This window comes from Oncorhynchus mykiss, chromosome 18, assembly GCF_057628025.1.
Source record: "Oncorhynchus mykiss isolate SJ-2025 chromosome 18, ASM5762802v1, whole genome shotgun sequence".
Lineage (NCBI taxonomy): Eukaryota > Metazoa > Chordata > Actinopteri > Salmoniformes > Salmonidae > Oncorhynchus > Oncorhynchus mykiss.
This window is the reverse complement of record NC_143039.1, coordinates 44520302-44535745: the sequence shown is the minus strand read 5'-3', so window position 1 is coordinate 44535745 and position 15444 is coordinate 44520302. Positions and strand designations below refer to the sequence as shown.

Below are 15444 nucleotides of genomic sequence, written 5' to 3'. Positions count from 1 at the left end.
ACCACACAGAACCGATAATAAGAGTAAAGTCTTCACTATTGAAACACTGCATCTCGAATCCAGCCATTCTAGCCCACTCAAGCCAATTGCTCTCACCCAGTCACCTCCAATCCTTTCCTCCCAGCCAGGTCCGGCACTGGGAAAAGCCGTAGCCATCCCATCCGCTCAGGGCCAATAAAAGCCACCTTGTATATGTGCCTGTGGGAGAGAGATGGGAAGGAGGCCAGGCCAGAGTTGTGCCAGTATTGATCACCGCATGGATCCGTGGCTCGCTGAGTTTACAGATAAACTCACATCTACCTGCACTACTTTGTTGTTTAACAAAGAGCCACTCTGGCTTTTTTTCTTTCAGAGATATCATTGACTTTCAGGGTTCACGTTTGTTTTCCCCAATCCTGGGGAGAGGAGACCGATTTCTTTTGATTGTACAGTGGTACCTAATGTTCTTACAGAAGCGGACTGTAAGACCATTGAAGACTTAACTGTTCTGTGAGGTACAATGACTGGCATCAGTGAATATCCTTAAGAAAGATGAAATGACAGCATAGCAAGTCAAGTGCTTTATGTTGTAATGGTTCTCTCTCGCCCTCGTAGTTAACTTGAGGTTCTCTCAGGTTAACTGAAGTTTTTGAGCAGGAGCAGAGCAACAGACGGACAAGGAATGTCTGAGGCACTGTCTGCCCTCTGTCTCTTGCTTTCCACTCCTGTCAATGATGTAAGCCGTACTGTGTGTACGTGCCCATGCGCGTGTGGGCTTTTTCGTGTGTCTTTTTTTTCCTCCCCTGTTTCCCCTGTTTTGGGGTGGGATAATATTGACCGTGTAAGAAGTGAATGCAATGTGTCTTCACGGATTAGAGACGGGACAAGATGGCTCACCCAAGTTACCCTACACTACCCCCATGACCCATAGCCACCCACCCTACTCTAACTACCTCCTCTCACGATAGCGCTAGCTTACTGCTAACTGCACACGCCATAAAGAGAGCCTCTTTGACTTTCGGACACCGCCAGCCATGGGCTTGGCGGTTTAACAAGCTTTTAGCAAAGCAACCTGCAGGCCACAGATTGTCTACTGCAGCGCATAATCTTCCTCTCTTTCTCTCGCCCTCCTACCAGTCTCTCTCTCCTCTTTCTATGTCACTCTCCCTCCTTGTCACTCTCGCTCGTTTCTGCCTCTCCTCTCTTCTTCCTCCTCTTGTGTATTATATTTCTTTCCCTATAGACGTTCTCCATGGAGACTGACTGCATTCACCACCAAGCCTCCTGCTGGTCACTAGTTGTTCATTAGGTGCAGACAGATCGTAGCTCTGTTCTAATAAATGCCACAGTGCTGCTTGTTATCGCAGTCTCGCTGTCAGTCAGGCGCTAGGCTAGGTGCTGCTTGTTAGGGTCTCGGGTAAGGATTAGGCAGCTAAGGCTCTGACTGGCTGGATTCTTCATGGGCTTTTTTCCCCATTCAAACCAGTGAAGAGGGATTGTGTTTTTTTGTATCTGCCAGCCCTGTGTTAGTTAGGGTCATACCTGGAAGTGGACAATGACCCCCGGACGTAGTCATTAACACTTTGGGGGGGGGGGGGGGGGGTATATTTACAAGCACAAAGTTTGTGTGTGTGTGTGTGCGCTTGAAGCATTAACAGATGTCTGTCTGCACTCTAGAGCCCCCGTCTTTCTAAAGGAAGGAGTTATTTAAATAGCCCGCTCGGAAGAAACCCTTTATCTCTTGAGTTCAAATAATGCCAGTGCGTAGTAGTGAAAGCATGTGTAGATTAGGCTTTGTTTGGGAAGAGAATCCGTTTTTTTTTATGGTGTCCCACTACACGATTACCACATCTTGAACGTCAGTAGCTATAATAGGCTAATTGCCATTTACACGAGTGGCGTTGACCAGCTGAAAGAGAACCCGACGCTCTGTCTGGCCTCTCACTTTCTGTGGAAGGAAAGTAAACAGATAGCATGGACTGGAAGGAGAAGAGGGTTTTTCATGCACGAGAGAATGGCCATAGAAATGGAATTACTAGTAGCCTAATTCTAGAAATTATATTTCTATGAGGAGGGTGCTCCTTTGTTATGGGGTTCCAGGCTTGAACTCCCAGCTTGTGATAAGGATTCAAAGGCAAGTCCTCCTGGAAGGTTAAACATGTCAATAGTGATAAGAGGCAGGAGTTTACGGACCATTTCCGCTCCAGAATGAACATCTGATTTGATTCACTCCTTGTCTTGCTCTTTGTGCCATGCACGCTACAGTTGTTTAGTTTCACTTTCTTTAGATTTGTGCTGTGTTGAATAATGTGGGTACACGTGTGGCCTCAATTGCCTCTATCTCATTAGGCTCTGTTTTTTTTTTGTGGCTTGATTTGTGGGCTCCACCCTTTGGTTCGTTAATTGTATTATTACTGATGCGTAGTGATGTGTAGGCCCAGCTAGTGAACTGAACTGGGGGGAGGGGTTGGTGAAACAGAATAGGCAGCGAGGTTAAAATGAAGTTGCTTTGATCAAATCCAGCCTTTGATCTGCCAGCTCTGGCCTGAATGCCTTTCTGTTGGAAAGTCATTGCTCCTTTTTGGAGGGGAGGCAGATATCGTTCTGTTTTATCATCCCCTGCCTTTTCACCAACCGCTCACCGCCGCAGACCTGCCCCTTTGTGGCGGCGGAGAGTGTCAGGCAGACAGACCTTCAAAACACACACTTTACCCCCACACCCCGAGGCATTTAGGGGCTATGTTCACTCATTCCCATAGGCTCAGTTTGCAGTTTTATACAGTCAGTTGTACACCTATTGCAGTCAAAGTAAAACAGGCAACCATGCATAGATACAGACACACATATGCAAACGCACGCACACACACGCGCGCGCGCGCGAACACACACAGGTTTTGTTATTCTGTCCTGGTGAGGACCGAAACAAAAATTCCATTCAAAACCCTAATTCTAACCCTAACCTTAAAATAGCCTTTGTCCTCATGCGGATGTGGGAAATGGTCCCTCACATGGTTAGAACACACACACACACACACACACACACAACAACACAAACCTACTTATCACAGCTTCCTTCTGAGAAATGTGTCATCCCTTATGTTATGTCCTCACTCTCTTTCTTTGACTTTTCTGCAAAAGCAACAAGTGTAAAACTGATCCCAGGTCATTTATTTCCAGGTATATAAACTGAACAGCACAAGAGCAGGTTTGAAACGTGACAAAAACATTGGTGCACCAAACCAACGAGCACCACCGCCACCACACAAGCACTAGTAAAGCAGGGATGATTTATTGTTGGCCCTCTTTTGTGGCCTTTTTTCTAAAGCAGCATCAGTATGGAGGGGACATCACAGTCGGACTCAGACTGAGGTTGAATGGAGGTTGCCATGGGTCCTACCTAGCTATTCCACTTAATGCACACACGCACGAAGGTGCGCACTCACACAAACGACAATGATGGCAGTGTTTTGCCCATTGTGCAGTAATTTCACTGAGTTTGTATGAAGTTGTTGTTTGTAAAGGAAATTGTTAAAGGAAATTTTCTATTGGCCAGTCCGTTGTAAGACAAACACACACACACACACGCACGCGCTTCTATGAACTTTTACCCCGGCAACGATGGTGGGAGGAGCTAGACGTTTAGAGAGGGGTTGTTTGACTCCGGTGTGGTTTGTTGAGACAAGTGCCCTCTGTGGTACATGGACTACGATGTTCAAGCACATAACGATGGGTCTACCTGGCAGAACATACTTGAGTGCTGTAACGACTAACTATCTTTGGGTCAACCATGGCTTTGAGTCAAGTGATAAGCCCTTTTGGTATTCACTTTTCATTGAAACTTAGTGCTTTCTACCAAACAATCAGATCGTGGTATCCAGAAATGTGTTCACTGCTAGAAGTATTTCAAAGACAAAAGTGGTGACTATAAGAAAGTTATGTTGGACTTGCGCATTGAAAAGTGGCCTCGGGAACAGTCTAAATGCCCAGTACTTTGTCTAGATTTCTGTTGTTCTCCGTTTCAGATAGCGGACGCGGCCAAGTCGTCCTCCGAAGTGGATGAACTTTTCATTGACGACACAGGGTCCGGGGGTTACTACCCTGAGGATGACGACGACTTTAACTCGGGGTCAGGATCAGGTAAGAATCTGGTCACAGTAGCCTTCGACTGGGTCGGCAGGCTGGCAGGCAGGCTGGCTTTTCACCCAGAGTGGGCATGTCTGTAGAACTGAGGTCAACAGTACAACAACATGCAGATGGCCAAAGCAAAACAGGCTGTAAGAAAGAGCTTTGATAACTGTGGCGAACACTGTTTCCAGTAAAAATGAAACCAGACTCAATTTACCTTCACCTGATCCCATTCTAGAATATCAGGAGGTGGCCTTGTCTGTTGTGATTGAATGTGAACGTGAGGTACTTATGAAAAGCCGGATTTCTCTTAGGGACAGACTCAAACATAGACTGACAACCAACTGAAAGTAATTGCGTGCTGGTGAAGTAGTACAAACAGTGCTATCTCCTCATCTTGCTCTGCAGGCACTGCTGAGGAGGTGATCGAGGAGGCGGTGACCGTGAGCACGCTGTACATTGTGCCCAAAGCAGAACCCACCCAGGACTCCACCAAAGACTTCACTCCCAGAGTGGAGACAGACACGCCCAGAGAAGACCTGCCTGGGGAAACGCCCTGGAAGCCAGTCAGAACTGAGGTGAGGGAACACAACAACCTTTTAGACCGGCCCACTAAGCTAACGATGGACCGGCCCATTGGGCATTTGCCCAAACTGCCTTAGGACCAGTCCCTTTCCCCCCCCCCCGTATGGTAGATATTGAAAGATTGGAAATTGTGTGGTAGTCTGTGGGAGCCTTTCCCCTCCCAAAATAACAGTTGAACATGCATTGACCCCGATGCTGGAATGCTATACATAAAAGTAGTCATTGGTAATAGAGCCCTAATAACGCACTAGTATTATAGCATTTTGCTAGACAGTGATCTATGCTCTTTGACCTCACCAGATGAAGAGTATAAACCATCAGCCATAAGTCTTAACTCGTTGACATAGAATGTCATCAAATCCCTCTAATGCAGTGATGATAATACCCTCCAAGAGGTTCCTCTGGGGATAAGGATCAAGCAGTCATCTAGGCTCCTGATGTTGCTCTGGTTTTGTTGTACATTATGCTGGATTACTGAATCAAACAGTCATAATCTCCCGTTTTAGAACACTACAGAATCCGCTCTTGTTGGGTGATGGCCTAGATTCTTTCTGGCCTGGTTCCATTGTGGTCCCTTTCTCCTTCCCCTAATCCCTTACCGTCCAATATTTACACATGAAGACACTAGGGAGGTGACAGCAATACAGTGACGACTCCACCAACCCCTCCAATAGTTTTAGTGTGGCTTCTGCCATGTTGCTTTCACCTATCCAGTCTTTTCAGATCTGTTAACACAGAAGGTGTAGGGCAGGTGATTTTACTTGGCCCTGGTTTCGGAGCTAGAGACCCAAATATGGACCCAGGCATCTATGTTAGTACATAAACGATATCCCTCCACCTCTAGCTTCCATTCTCCTGGCCTTTTATGTTTGTAAAAAAATAAATAAATAAAAACGGTATACCACCATCGTATCCTTCCATTCTCTCCTCCCAGCCCCCAGTACCCGTCACCGAGGATCTACGCAAGAACCAGATCACCAGCACCCCCAGCTCCCCCCTGGAGCCCATCGATGTTCGCTCGGAAAACCTCTTCCAGAGGACGGAGGTGCTGGCAGGTATGTACGGCAACAGCAGCACAGGGGTTCACCATTTTCCACACTCGTCGCAGGCAACAGTGTGCAGTCTTTACACCTGTGTCTACCCATCTAAATGTTGATTATGGGTTGTTGAGCTGTTGAATGGGACATTCTGTCACATCAGGTAATTACACTGCCATGTTATTTCTGAATGTCTTGATTACAACGCTGATTATGAAGTAGGTCAGGTGGCGGGTCTGGAGCGACGCTAAAGTGTGTCTGCTGCCCAGATTGATGACAAGAAAATCTGCGTTTGGATGTCTGGCGAGTTTTGTTGGTTGGATCTTTGCTGCATCTTTAGCATATGTAGCAACTTCATATATCCTCTGCCATATAACACCTAATAATCTGTAATATAATTGCTATAACATTGCTGTTATACACTGAGTGTAAAAAAAAAGCAACATTAGGAACACCTTCCTAATATTGAGTTGCACCACCTTTTGCCCTCAGAACAGCCTCAATTCGTCGGGGCACGGACTTTACAAGGTGCCGAAACCGGTCCACAGGGATGCTGGCTCATGTTGACTCCAATTGTTCCCACAGTTGTCAAGTTGGCTGGATGTCCTTTGGGTGGTGGGACCATTCTTGATACACACGGGAAACTGTTGAGCGTGAAAAACCCAGCAGCGTTGCAGTTCTTGACACAAACCAGTGCGCCTGGCACCTACTACCATACCCCGTTCAAAATACACTTAAAGCTTTTGTCTTGCCTATTCACCCTCTGAATGGCACACATACACAATCCATGTCTCAATTGTCTCTTCAACTTGTCTCTTCAACTTGTCTCCTCCCCTTCAACTGCAGTGATTTGAAGTGGAGTTAACAGGTGACATCAATAGCGGATCATAGCTTTCACCTGGTCGGTATGTCATGGAAAGAGCAGGTGTTCCTAGTGTTTTATCCACTCAGTGTACATTGCGTTTATTTCCAGATCAGATCCACATTCCTTAATCATGATGTTCTGCCCACGTCTCTAATGCTCTCTACAGCTTCTGAAAATAATGTATGAAATACATTTCTACCCGTCAGTGGGACCTTCCAGAGTTCATAATTTAGTGTTAATTCACTTCTACTGAAATCCAAACTAGGAAAATGATCTGACTGGCAATCGCACTCTCTGATGCTGTTTTCCTTTCAGTGTCGGCGATAAACATGTATAGTGTTACAAATGGACTGGCACTTCTGTTCCCCTTTGTTCTGACATCCGTCTGATAGTTACTGTGAAAAAAAGTGACATGAATGAGGACAAGTAGGGGACTTCAATACAGTCATGCTGGAAATATATCCCACAAACATCCAACCAGTTAGCCGCCTTTGCTCGTTTGGATTTTGTTGTTTATTCCAAAGTTTGCAACGTAGAAAACATGGTCTAACTATTGTATTTCAAAATTGCTCAAATTACTGGTCATGTAGACAGACATGTGAGGCCCTGACTTTTCGAACTCTCTGCTAGCTAGACTACATTTTTTCTGTTTTCAATTATAGTCATGTTGGCCACATCCACTAAAACCCTGGCCTTGACAGGGCTGTATATACTGTGGATTAGAGTAATGTAAAACTCTTGGGTTCAGGAGGCCCAGGCCCACTGTGTAGAAACAGATCTGGCTAGCTAACCTCCTCCTGTCCTCTCTACCCTCCTACCTTTCCTCATCCTGTCCCCTATGGCTCCCACAAGCTCAAATGGTCTGTAATCTAATTTACATTTATCCGCTCCACACCGAGGAGCCGCACGGTTTCTGGCTGTAAGCGTGCCAGATATCTTTTTACCCATGGGGCCGAGGCGCCAGTTCAACATGTGGAAATATAACTGGAGCAGAGGGGAGATTGTTTCGCCACAAGAGCCCTAAAACAGATTAAGGGCTGTAAAGAAACCTTATACAAGTATAATTGGAAGAATGATGAAATCCTATGTAAATAATTAGCATGCAGGAAACAAGGGCATGTCCTGGGAGTAATCTTGAGTAGCTTGATAGGGGGATTGTGTAAGAAAGGGCACAGTGCATTCAATGTTCCCTCTCTAGATGCTATAAGCTTTAATGTCCTCTGAATAGCCTTTGACCTCTGACCTCACCCTCTCTCTGTCCACAGCTGTCATTGCTGGTGGAGTTATTGGCTTCCTCTTTGCCATCTTCCTCATCCTCCTCTTGGTTTACCGCATGAGGAAGAAGGACGAGGGCAGCTACGACCTGGGAGAGAGGAAACCCTCTGGGGCAGCCTATCAGAAGGCCCCAACCAAGGAGTTTTATGCATAAAGCCCCGCCCCCTCATGAGAAGATTGACAAATCGGAGTGACGGTTTATAGCAGTCCATGACAACGAGAAAAAACCTGTTCAAATATACTGTAACAACAACAACAAAAAATAAAAAGTTAATTGAGGAAAAATGACATAAAGGAAAGCTTTTGCATAGAGTATTGTAATTAAGACATTTTCTTTTTTTTTTTTAATGAAAAGCCAAGCATTGCTTATTTTATGGCATATCTCAGTGTATTTAAACATTTTGTGTATTATTTGAAAAGGCAAAAAAATATAAAAACATTTTAAAAAATCTGTTACGGTGATAAAAAACTATTGCATCTGTCTTCTGTCAAAGGAGCTGTTTTTAGTCACTGACTACTATTTAACTGTAGCAGTATGTATTTGTAAAGAAATGTTTTAAAAGTGGAAATAATTGAATATAATTATTCTGTATCAATCCTATAAAAAAATATTGTCCTAGCATGTCTGGCGTTGATCTCTAAAAGGTGTATTTCATTCATTTATATTTTTTTCTCAGATGTTAAAAAAAAAATATATATATATGCCTTTTGTAGTTTTCATGAAGCTTTTTCATCTTCATATTAACGCTGATAACTGTCAATGTAAATGTTCTCCCTTCAGGTTACAATGTCAATCAATCTAGTTGAACTTGAGCGTTTCATTTATTTTTTTTGTTCGTCTTGTTTGTTTTCTTTCAATGTTTGTTTTGGTCAAAACCATTTCTTATACAGCATACATGTTAAAACACAGTAATCGGTCTTAAAAAGCTAAGATGTGTCAGGGGCTCAAGAAAAACACAAGACTTACTTTACAGTATGTCTTGTGGATGTTTTTTTTAACATTTTAATTTAATTGCATACGACTTCTCATATTGCACATTCACCTCATTGCTTCTTTGCTGGTCTCGTTCAGCTCTGAGTGTTTACGATGTTTGGGGTTAAATTTGGCTCTGGGGCAATGTTTTCCCCTAGTTTACTCTGCCTGTCCCATCTGCCTTTGCTCCTCCCTCACATCCTCAGCATTCTCTCCATCTCCTCCATGTAAGCGGTCGGCCTCTCCCCTTTTTCTCACTCCACTGTGTTGCCAGTGTTTTTGTCTCCCCTGTGTCGATGGTTTAGCCCGGAGATCCTCGATTCTCAGAGAGCGTGAGGTTGGTTACCAGGAGCAAGACAGAGAAATACACCATGGGATTGACCTGTTGTTGCCATCCTCTCTCATTGAAACAGTCACCTCTGCATGAAAGGTACAACAGGTTGTGAAGTTGCCTTTTGAGCTGTACACAAATGTGAAGTAGACGTCATCTGAACTCCCAACCACCCACATGAGGCTATCCTCCCTGCACCCCCTCCTCCCTCATTCCCTCCTCCTTTCTGCTATACCCTCCAGCTTCTGCCTGCAATCTCTTTCTCTCTCTCTCTCTCATATTATCATCATAGAAAAGATAGGTACTAAACTGCAAACCAAAACCCAAAGACACAGTATTCTCACCATTGCTTGAACGTATTCCCATTATGGCCACGTTACTTTCTCATTTTGTTTTCCTTCATTTTTTTACATTTTTTTTTATAGCTTTTAATTTTGTTAGAGACTTGACCATTGAGTCCAATTGCTTATTAGTATACAAAAAGATATATATTATATATATAAATGCATATTCACAAATGTTTTAAACCTTCAAAGTGCCTACCATTTGGAAATGTACTTGCTCTCCCGGAGAGCATAAGGAGATGCATACGTTACACCAGGAGGATGATGATAATGACTGGCATTCTGTGAGCACAGATGACTGTAATGGTCACCACTTTTTTTTTTTTTTTTTAAGTCTTACAAAAGCAGACAGTATTGTACCTATACGTTGAAACAACACTACTGAATAAACATTGTGGCCTAATATCGATCTTGTGTGGGCTTTATTGATCCCTGTGTCTTTTTCTCTTCACGGTTTCTTCTCCCTCAGGCCACAACCAATGACTGAGGAATACTGTATACTGGTCTCCCAAGACGCCATTTTACAGATGCTTATATCTCGGTAATGATTAACATCAACTATATATCATAAAAGCATCAATTACTTATCTATTAGCACATACTGTATATCACCACCCGATAACCATTAAATAAGCTTTGGGCTTTGATTGTCGGTGTTGATGAGTGATGGGTGAAGCATTATCATTTTACTGAACTAATCTGATGGGTTCTGGATTGAGATTAGTATAATGGGGATGTAAAGTGCTAACTGGGAGATTATCCTGCCTCTTGTTTCCATATCTGTCACATAGATTTATTTTTCACCTTTATTTAACTAGGCAAGTCAGTTAAGAACAAATTCTTATTTTAAATGACGGCCTAGGAACTGTGGATTAGCCTTGTTCAGGGTCAGAACGACATTTGTACCTTGCCAGCTCGGGGATATGAACTTGCAACCTTTTGGTTATTAGCCCAACGCTCTAACGCTTAGCCCAACGCTCTAACCACTAGGCTACCCTGCCGCCCCAAATATACAGTAGTGCCATAGTGTTCCTGAGGCATCCGGATCTCTTATAGATGGTGAGATTGAGAGCAAGTAAAATCTTGGCTAGAGCGCCAGCACACTACAGCTACTGTAGCATGTGAGCAAGGTTTGTTCATTCAGAATGGGGTTATTAAGGCCTTAGTTGAGCAATGGTCGTGAAGACCCCGACGCTTCAAAGTGTTGAAATGGAAGACATCATATTTTGGTGTTTTCTTGGAAGAAGTGGTAGGAAAGGGTGGATGTGTGTGCACATTAGTGGGTAGCGTGGGCATGTTTGTGTGTGTCTTTGCTCGCTTGATCAATGGGTTAACAGACCCATGCTATCACTAGTTAAAGCACATGTTGTTTCGCTGTACGAATACGCTTCTCTATACAGAACAAGGTCAGTACGTGTAAGTATGTGATATTTGCCCAAGAACGATATATGTACGACACATCCCAAAGAGAGGCATCTCAATAGGATAAAGCAATGAGCCAATAGGATAAAGCAGAGCCAATAAGAGAATGTCTCTCCAACTCTTGCTCAACAACACTGATCGATCCATTCCCTACACATCCATCCAGTTTCCCCACTTCTGTTTGTGTGCCTATGTGTCTGGGTGTGACCACAATTTATAGCCCCCTGAATGGTTGACTCTGTTGATGTTTGTGTTGGGGTCAGGGTCGGTGTGTGTCTATGTCAGAGTGTAGAACATAAATTCATTACCCTTTCAATAGGAGAGAGACTAGGGAAAGGGGTTCGGGTGGATGTTTTTAGGGGACAAAAACCACTACGTCTCTCTCTCTCCCTCTCTCCCATGCTCTGAGACAGAACTAATTCAATAAAGAGGCCGGCCATCAACTGTTAGTGAGCGCCAAACCATGCAGAAACTTCTAGGAAATGGAGTCCAAAGTAAACACGCTGTCAAGCCTCATAAAGACTCATGGCTGGAGGCTAAGCCGTGGCCGGCGTGGAGACGTAGCACCTCAGTGACCCAAACACAGCCGACCGACACTCCACTGGGCCACTGCAATGCACTGTAGTACTACTATATGGCCACAAACTGGGTCAGACATTACAGGATTGGATGTGTGTCTATACCAAACACCACAGGAACCTTACCGGACAACACCTATCATTGCCAAACGTCTGTGCCAAGAAGAGGTGGATAGAATGAATGGATACTAGGCATCAGTGGAGTTCAGTTCGAAGCTGTTCTGTGCCAAGTTGCAAGGTACCTAAATGACTGCATTACTGGACTGATACTTCACCCGAAAAGACCACACCGTTCTAATACCAAAGTCAGCTGAAAATCAATCAATCAATCAATCAAATTTATTTTATATAGCCCTTCGTACATCAGCTGATATCTCAAAGTGCTGTACAGCAACCCAGCCTAAAACCCCAAACAGCAAGCAATGCAGGTGAAGAAGCACGGTGGCTAGGAAAAACTCCCTAGAAAGGCCAAAACCTAGGAAGAAACCTAGAGAGGAACCAGGCTATGTGGGGTGGCCAGTCCTCTTCTGGCTGTGCCGGGTGGAGATTATAACAAAACATGGTCAAGATGTTCAAATGTTCATAAATGACCAGCATGGTCGAATAATAATAAGGCAGAATAGTTGAAACTGGAGCAGCAGCACAGTCAGGTGGACTGGGGACAGCAAGGAGTCATCATGTCAGGTATTCCTGGGGCATGGTCCTAGGGCTCAGGTCCTCCGAGAGAGAGAAAGAAAGAGAGAATTAGAGAGAGCATATGTGGGATGGCCAGTCCTCTTCTGGCTGTGCCGGGTGGAGATTATAACAGAACATGGCCAAGATGTTCAAATGTTCATAAATGATCAGCATGGTCGAATAATAATAAGGCAGAACAGTTGAAACTGGAGCAGCAGCACAGCCAGGTGGACTGGGGACAGCAAGGAGTCATCATGTCAGGTAGTCCTGGGGCATGGTCCTAGGGCTCAGGTCCTCCGAGAGAGAGAAAGAGAGAAGGAGAGAATTAGAATTAGAGAACGCACACTTAGATTCACACAGGACACCGAATAGGACAGGAGAAGTACTCCAGATATAACAAACTGACCCTAGCCCCCCGACACATAAACTACTGCAGCATAAATACTGGAGGCTGAGACAGGAGGGGTCAGGAGACACTGTGGCCCACTCCGAGGACACCCCCGGACAGGGCCAAACAGGAAGGATATAACCCCACCCACTTTGCCAAAGCACAGCCCCCACACCACTAGAGGGATATCTTCAACCACCAACTTACCATCCTGAGACAAGGCTGAGTATAGCCCACAAAGACCTCCGCCACGGCACAACTTAAGGGGGGGGGGGGGGGGGGCGCCAACCCAGACAGGATGACCACATCAGTGACTCAACCCACTCAGGTGACGCACCTCCTCCAGGGACGGCATGAGAGAGCCCCAGTAAAGCCAGTGACTCAGCCTGCGTCTTGTGACCGTAGCGTACGTGTAGGTATGTACGGCAGGACCAAATCAGAGAGATAGATAGGAGCAAGCCCATGTAATGCTTTGTAGGTTAGCAGTAAAACCTTGAAATCAGCCCTTGCTTTGACAGGAAGCCAGTGTAGAGAGGCTAGCACTGGAGTAATATGATCACATTTTTTGGTTCTAGTCAGGATTCTAGCAGCCGTATTTAGCACTAACTGAAGTTTATTTAGTGCTTTATCCGGGTAGCCGGAAAGTAGAGCATTGCAGTAGTCTAACCTGGAAGTGACAAAAGCATGGATTAATTTTTCTGCATCATTTTTGGACAGAAAGTTCCTGATTTTTGCAATGTTACGTAGATGGAAAAAAGCTGTCCTTGAAATGGTCTTGATATGTTCTTCAAAAGAGAGATCAGGGTCCAGAGTAACGCCGAGGTCCTTCACAGTTTTATTTGAGACGACTGTACAACCATTAAGATTAATTGTCAGATTCAACAGAAGATCTCTTTGTTTCTTGGGACCTAGAACAAGCATCTCTGTTTTGTCCGAGTTTAAAAGTAGAAAGTTTGCAGCCATCCACTTCCTTATGTCTGAAACACATTCTTCTAGCAAGGGCAATTTTGGGGCTTCACCATGTTTAATTGAAATGTACAGCTGTGTGTCATCTGCATAGCAGTGAAAGTTAACATTATGTTTTCGAATAACATCCCCAAGAGGTAAAATATATAGTGAAAACAATAGTGGTCCTAAAACGGAACCTTGAGGAACACCGAAATTTACAGTTGATTTGTCAGAGGACAGACCATTCACAGAGACAAACTGATATCTTTCCGACAGATAAGATCTAAACCAGGCCAGAACTTGTCCGTGTAGACCAATTTGGGTTTCCAATCTCTCCAAAAGAATGTGGTGATCGATGGTATCAAAAGCAGCACTAAGGTCTAGGAGCACGAGGACAGATGCAGAGCCTCGGTCCGATGCCATTAAAATGTCATTTACCACCTTCACAAGTGCCGTCTCAGTGCTATGATGGGGTCTAAAACCAGACTGAAGCATTTCGTATACATTGTTTGTCTTCAGGAAGGCAGTGAGTTGTTGCGCAACAGCCTTTTCTAAAATTTTTGAGAGGAATGGAAGATTCGATATAGGCCGATAGTTTTTTATATTTTCTGGGTCAAGGTTTGGCTTTTTCAAGAGAGGCTTTATTACTGCCACTTTTAGTGAGTTTGGTACACATCCGGTGGATAGAGAGCCGTTTATTATGTTCAACATAGTAGGGCCAAGCACAGGAAGCAGCTCTTTCAGTAGTTTAGTTGGAATAGGGTCCAGTATGCAGCTTGAAGGTTTAGAGGCCATGATTATTTTCATCATTGTGTCAAGAGATATAGTACTAAAACACTTGAGTGTCTCTCTTGATCCTAGGTCCTGGCAGAGTTGTGCAGACTCAGGACAACTGAGCTTTGAAGGAATACGCAGATTTAAGGAAGAGTCCGTAATTTGCTTTCTAATAATCATAATCTTTTCCTCAAAGAAGTTCATGAATTTATCACTGCTAAAGTGAAAGTCATCCTCTCTTGGGGAATGCTGCTTTTTAGTTAGCTTTGCGACAGTATCAAAAAGGAATTTCGGATTGTTCTTATTTTCCTCAATTAAGTTAGAAAAATAGGATGATCGAGCAGCAGTAAGGGCTCTTCAGTACTGCACAGTACTGTCTTTCCAAGCTAGTCGGAAGACTTCCAGTTTGGTGTGGCGCCATTTCCGTTCCAATTTTCTGGAAGCTTGCTTCAGAGCTCGGGTATTTTCTGTGTACCAGGGAGCTAGTTTCTTATGAGAAATGTTTTTAGTTTTTAGGGGTGCAACTGCATCTAGGGTATTGCGCAAGGTTAAGTTGAGTTCCTCAGTTAGGTGGTTAACTGATTTTTGTCCTCTGGCGTCCTTGGGTAGGCAGAAGGAGTCTGGAAGGACATCAAGGAATCTTTGTGTTGTCTGTGAATTTATAGCACGACTTCTGATGATCCTTGGTTGGGGTCTGAGCAGATTATTTGTTGCAATTGCAAACGTAATAAAATAGTGGTCCGATAGTCCAGGATTATGAGGAAAAACATTAAGATCCACAACATTTATTCCATGGGACAAAACTAGGTCCAGCGTATGACTGTGACAGTGAGTGGGTCCAGAGACATGTTGGACAAAACCCACTGAGTCGATGATGGCTCCGAAAGCCTTTTGGAGTGGGTCTGTGGACTTTTCCATGTGAATATTAAAGTCACCAAAGATTAGAATATTATCCGCTATGACTACAAGGTCCGATAGGAATTCAGGGAACTCAGTGAGGAACGCTGTATATGGCCCAGGAGGCCTGTAAACAGTAGCTATAAAAAGTGATTGAGTAGGCTGCATAGATTTCATGACTAGAAGCTCAAAAGACGAAAACGTCATTTTTTTTTTTGTAAATTGAAATTTGCTATCGTAAATGTTAG

General features: G+C 44.2%; 1 protein-coding gene across 1 annotated transcript in view; it reads left to right on the top strand.

The window, feature by feature from the left end:
- The window catches only part of LOC110496118 (syndecan-2-A), a 34635-nt gene extending 24718 nt beyond the window's left edge, over positions 1-9917 (top strand). The window contains exons 2-5 of the mRNA XM_021571819.3: positions 4002-4116; positions 4513-4682; positions 5624-5744; positions 7857-9917. Coding sequence (XP_021427494.3) covers positions 4002-4116; positions 4513-4682; positions 5624-5744; positions 7857-8020 — 570 coding nt within the window. The 3' untranslated portion in view covers positions 8021-9917. The remainder of the gene's footprint in view (positions 1-4001; positions 4117-4512; positions 4683-5623; positions 5745-7856) is intronic.
- Positions 9918-15444: the final 5527 nt, after the last annotated feature.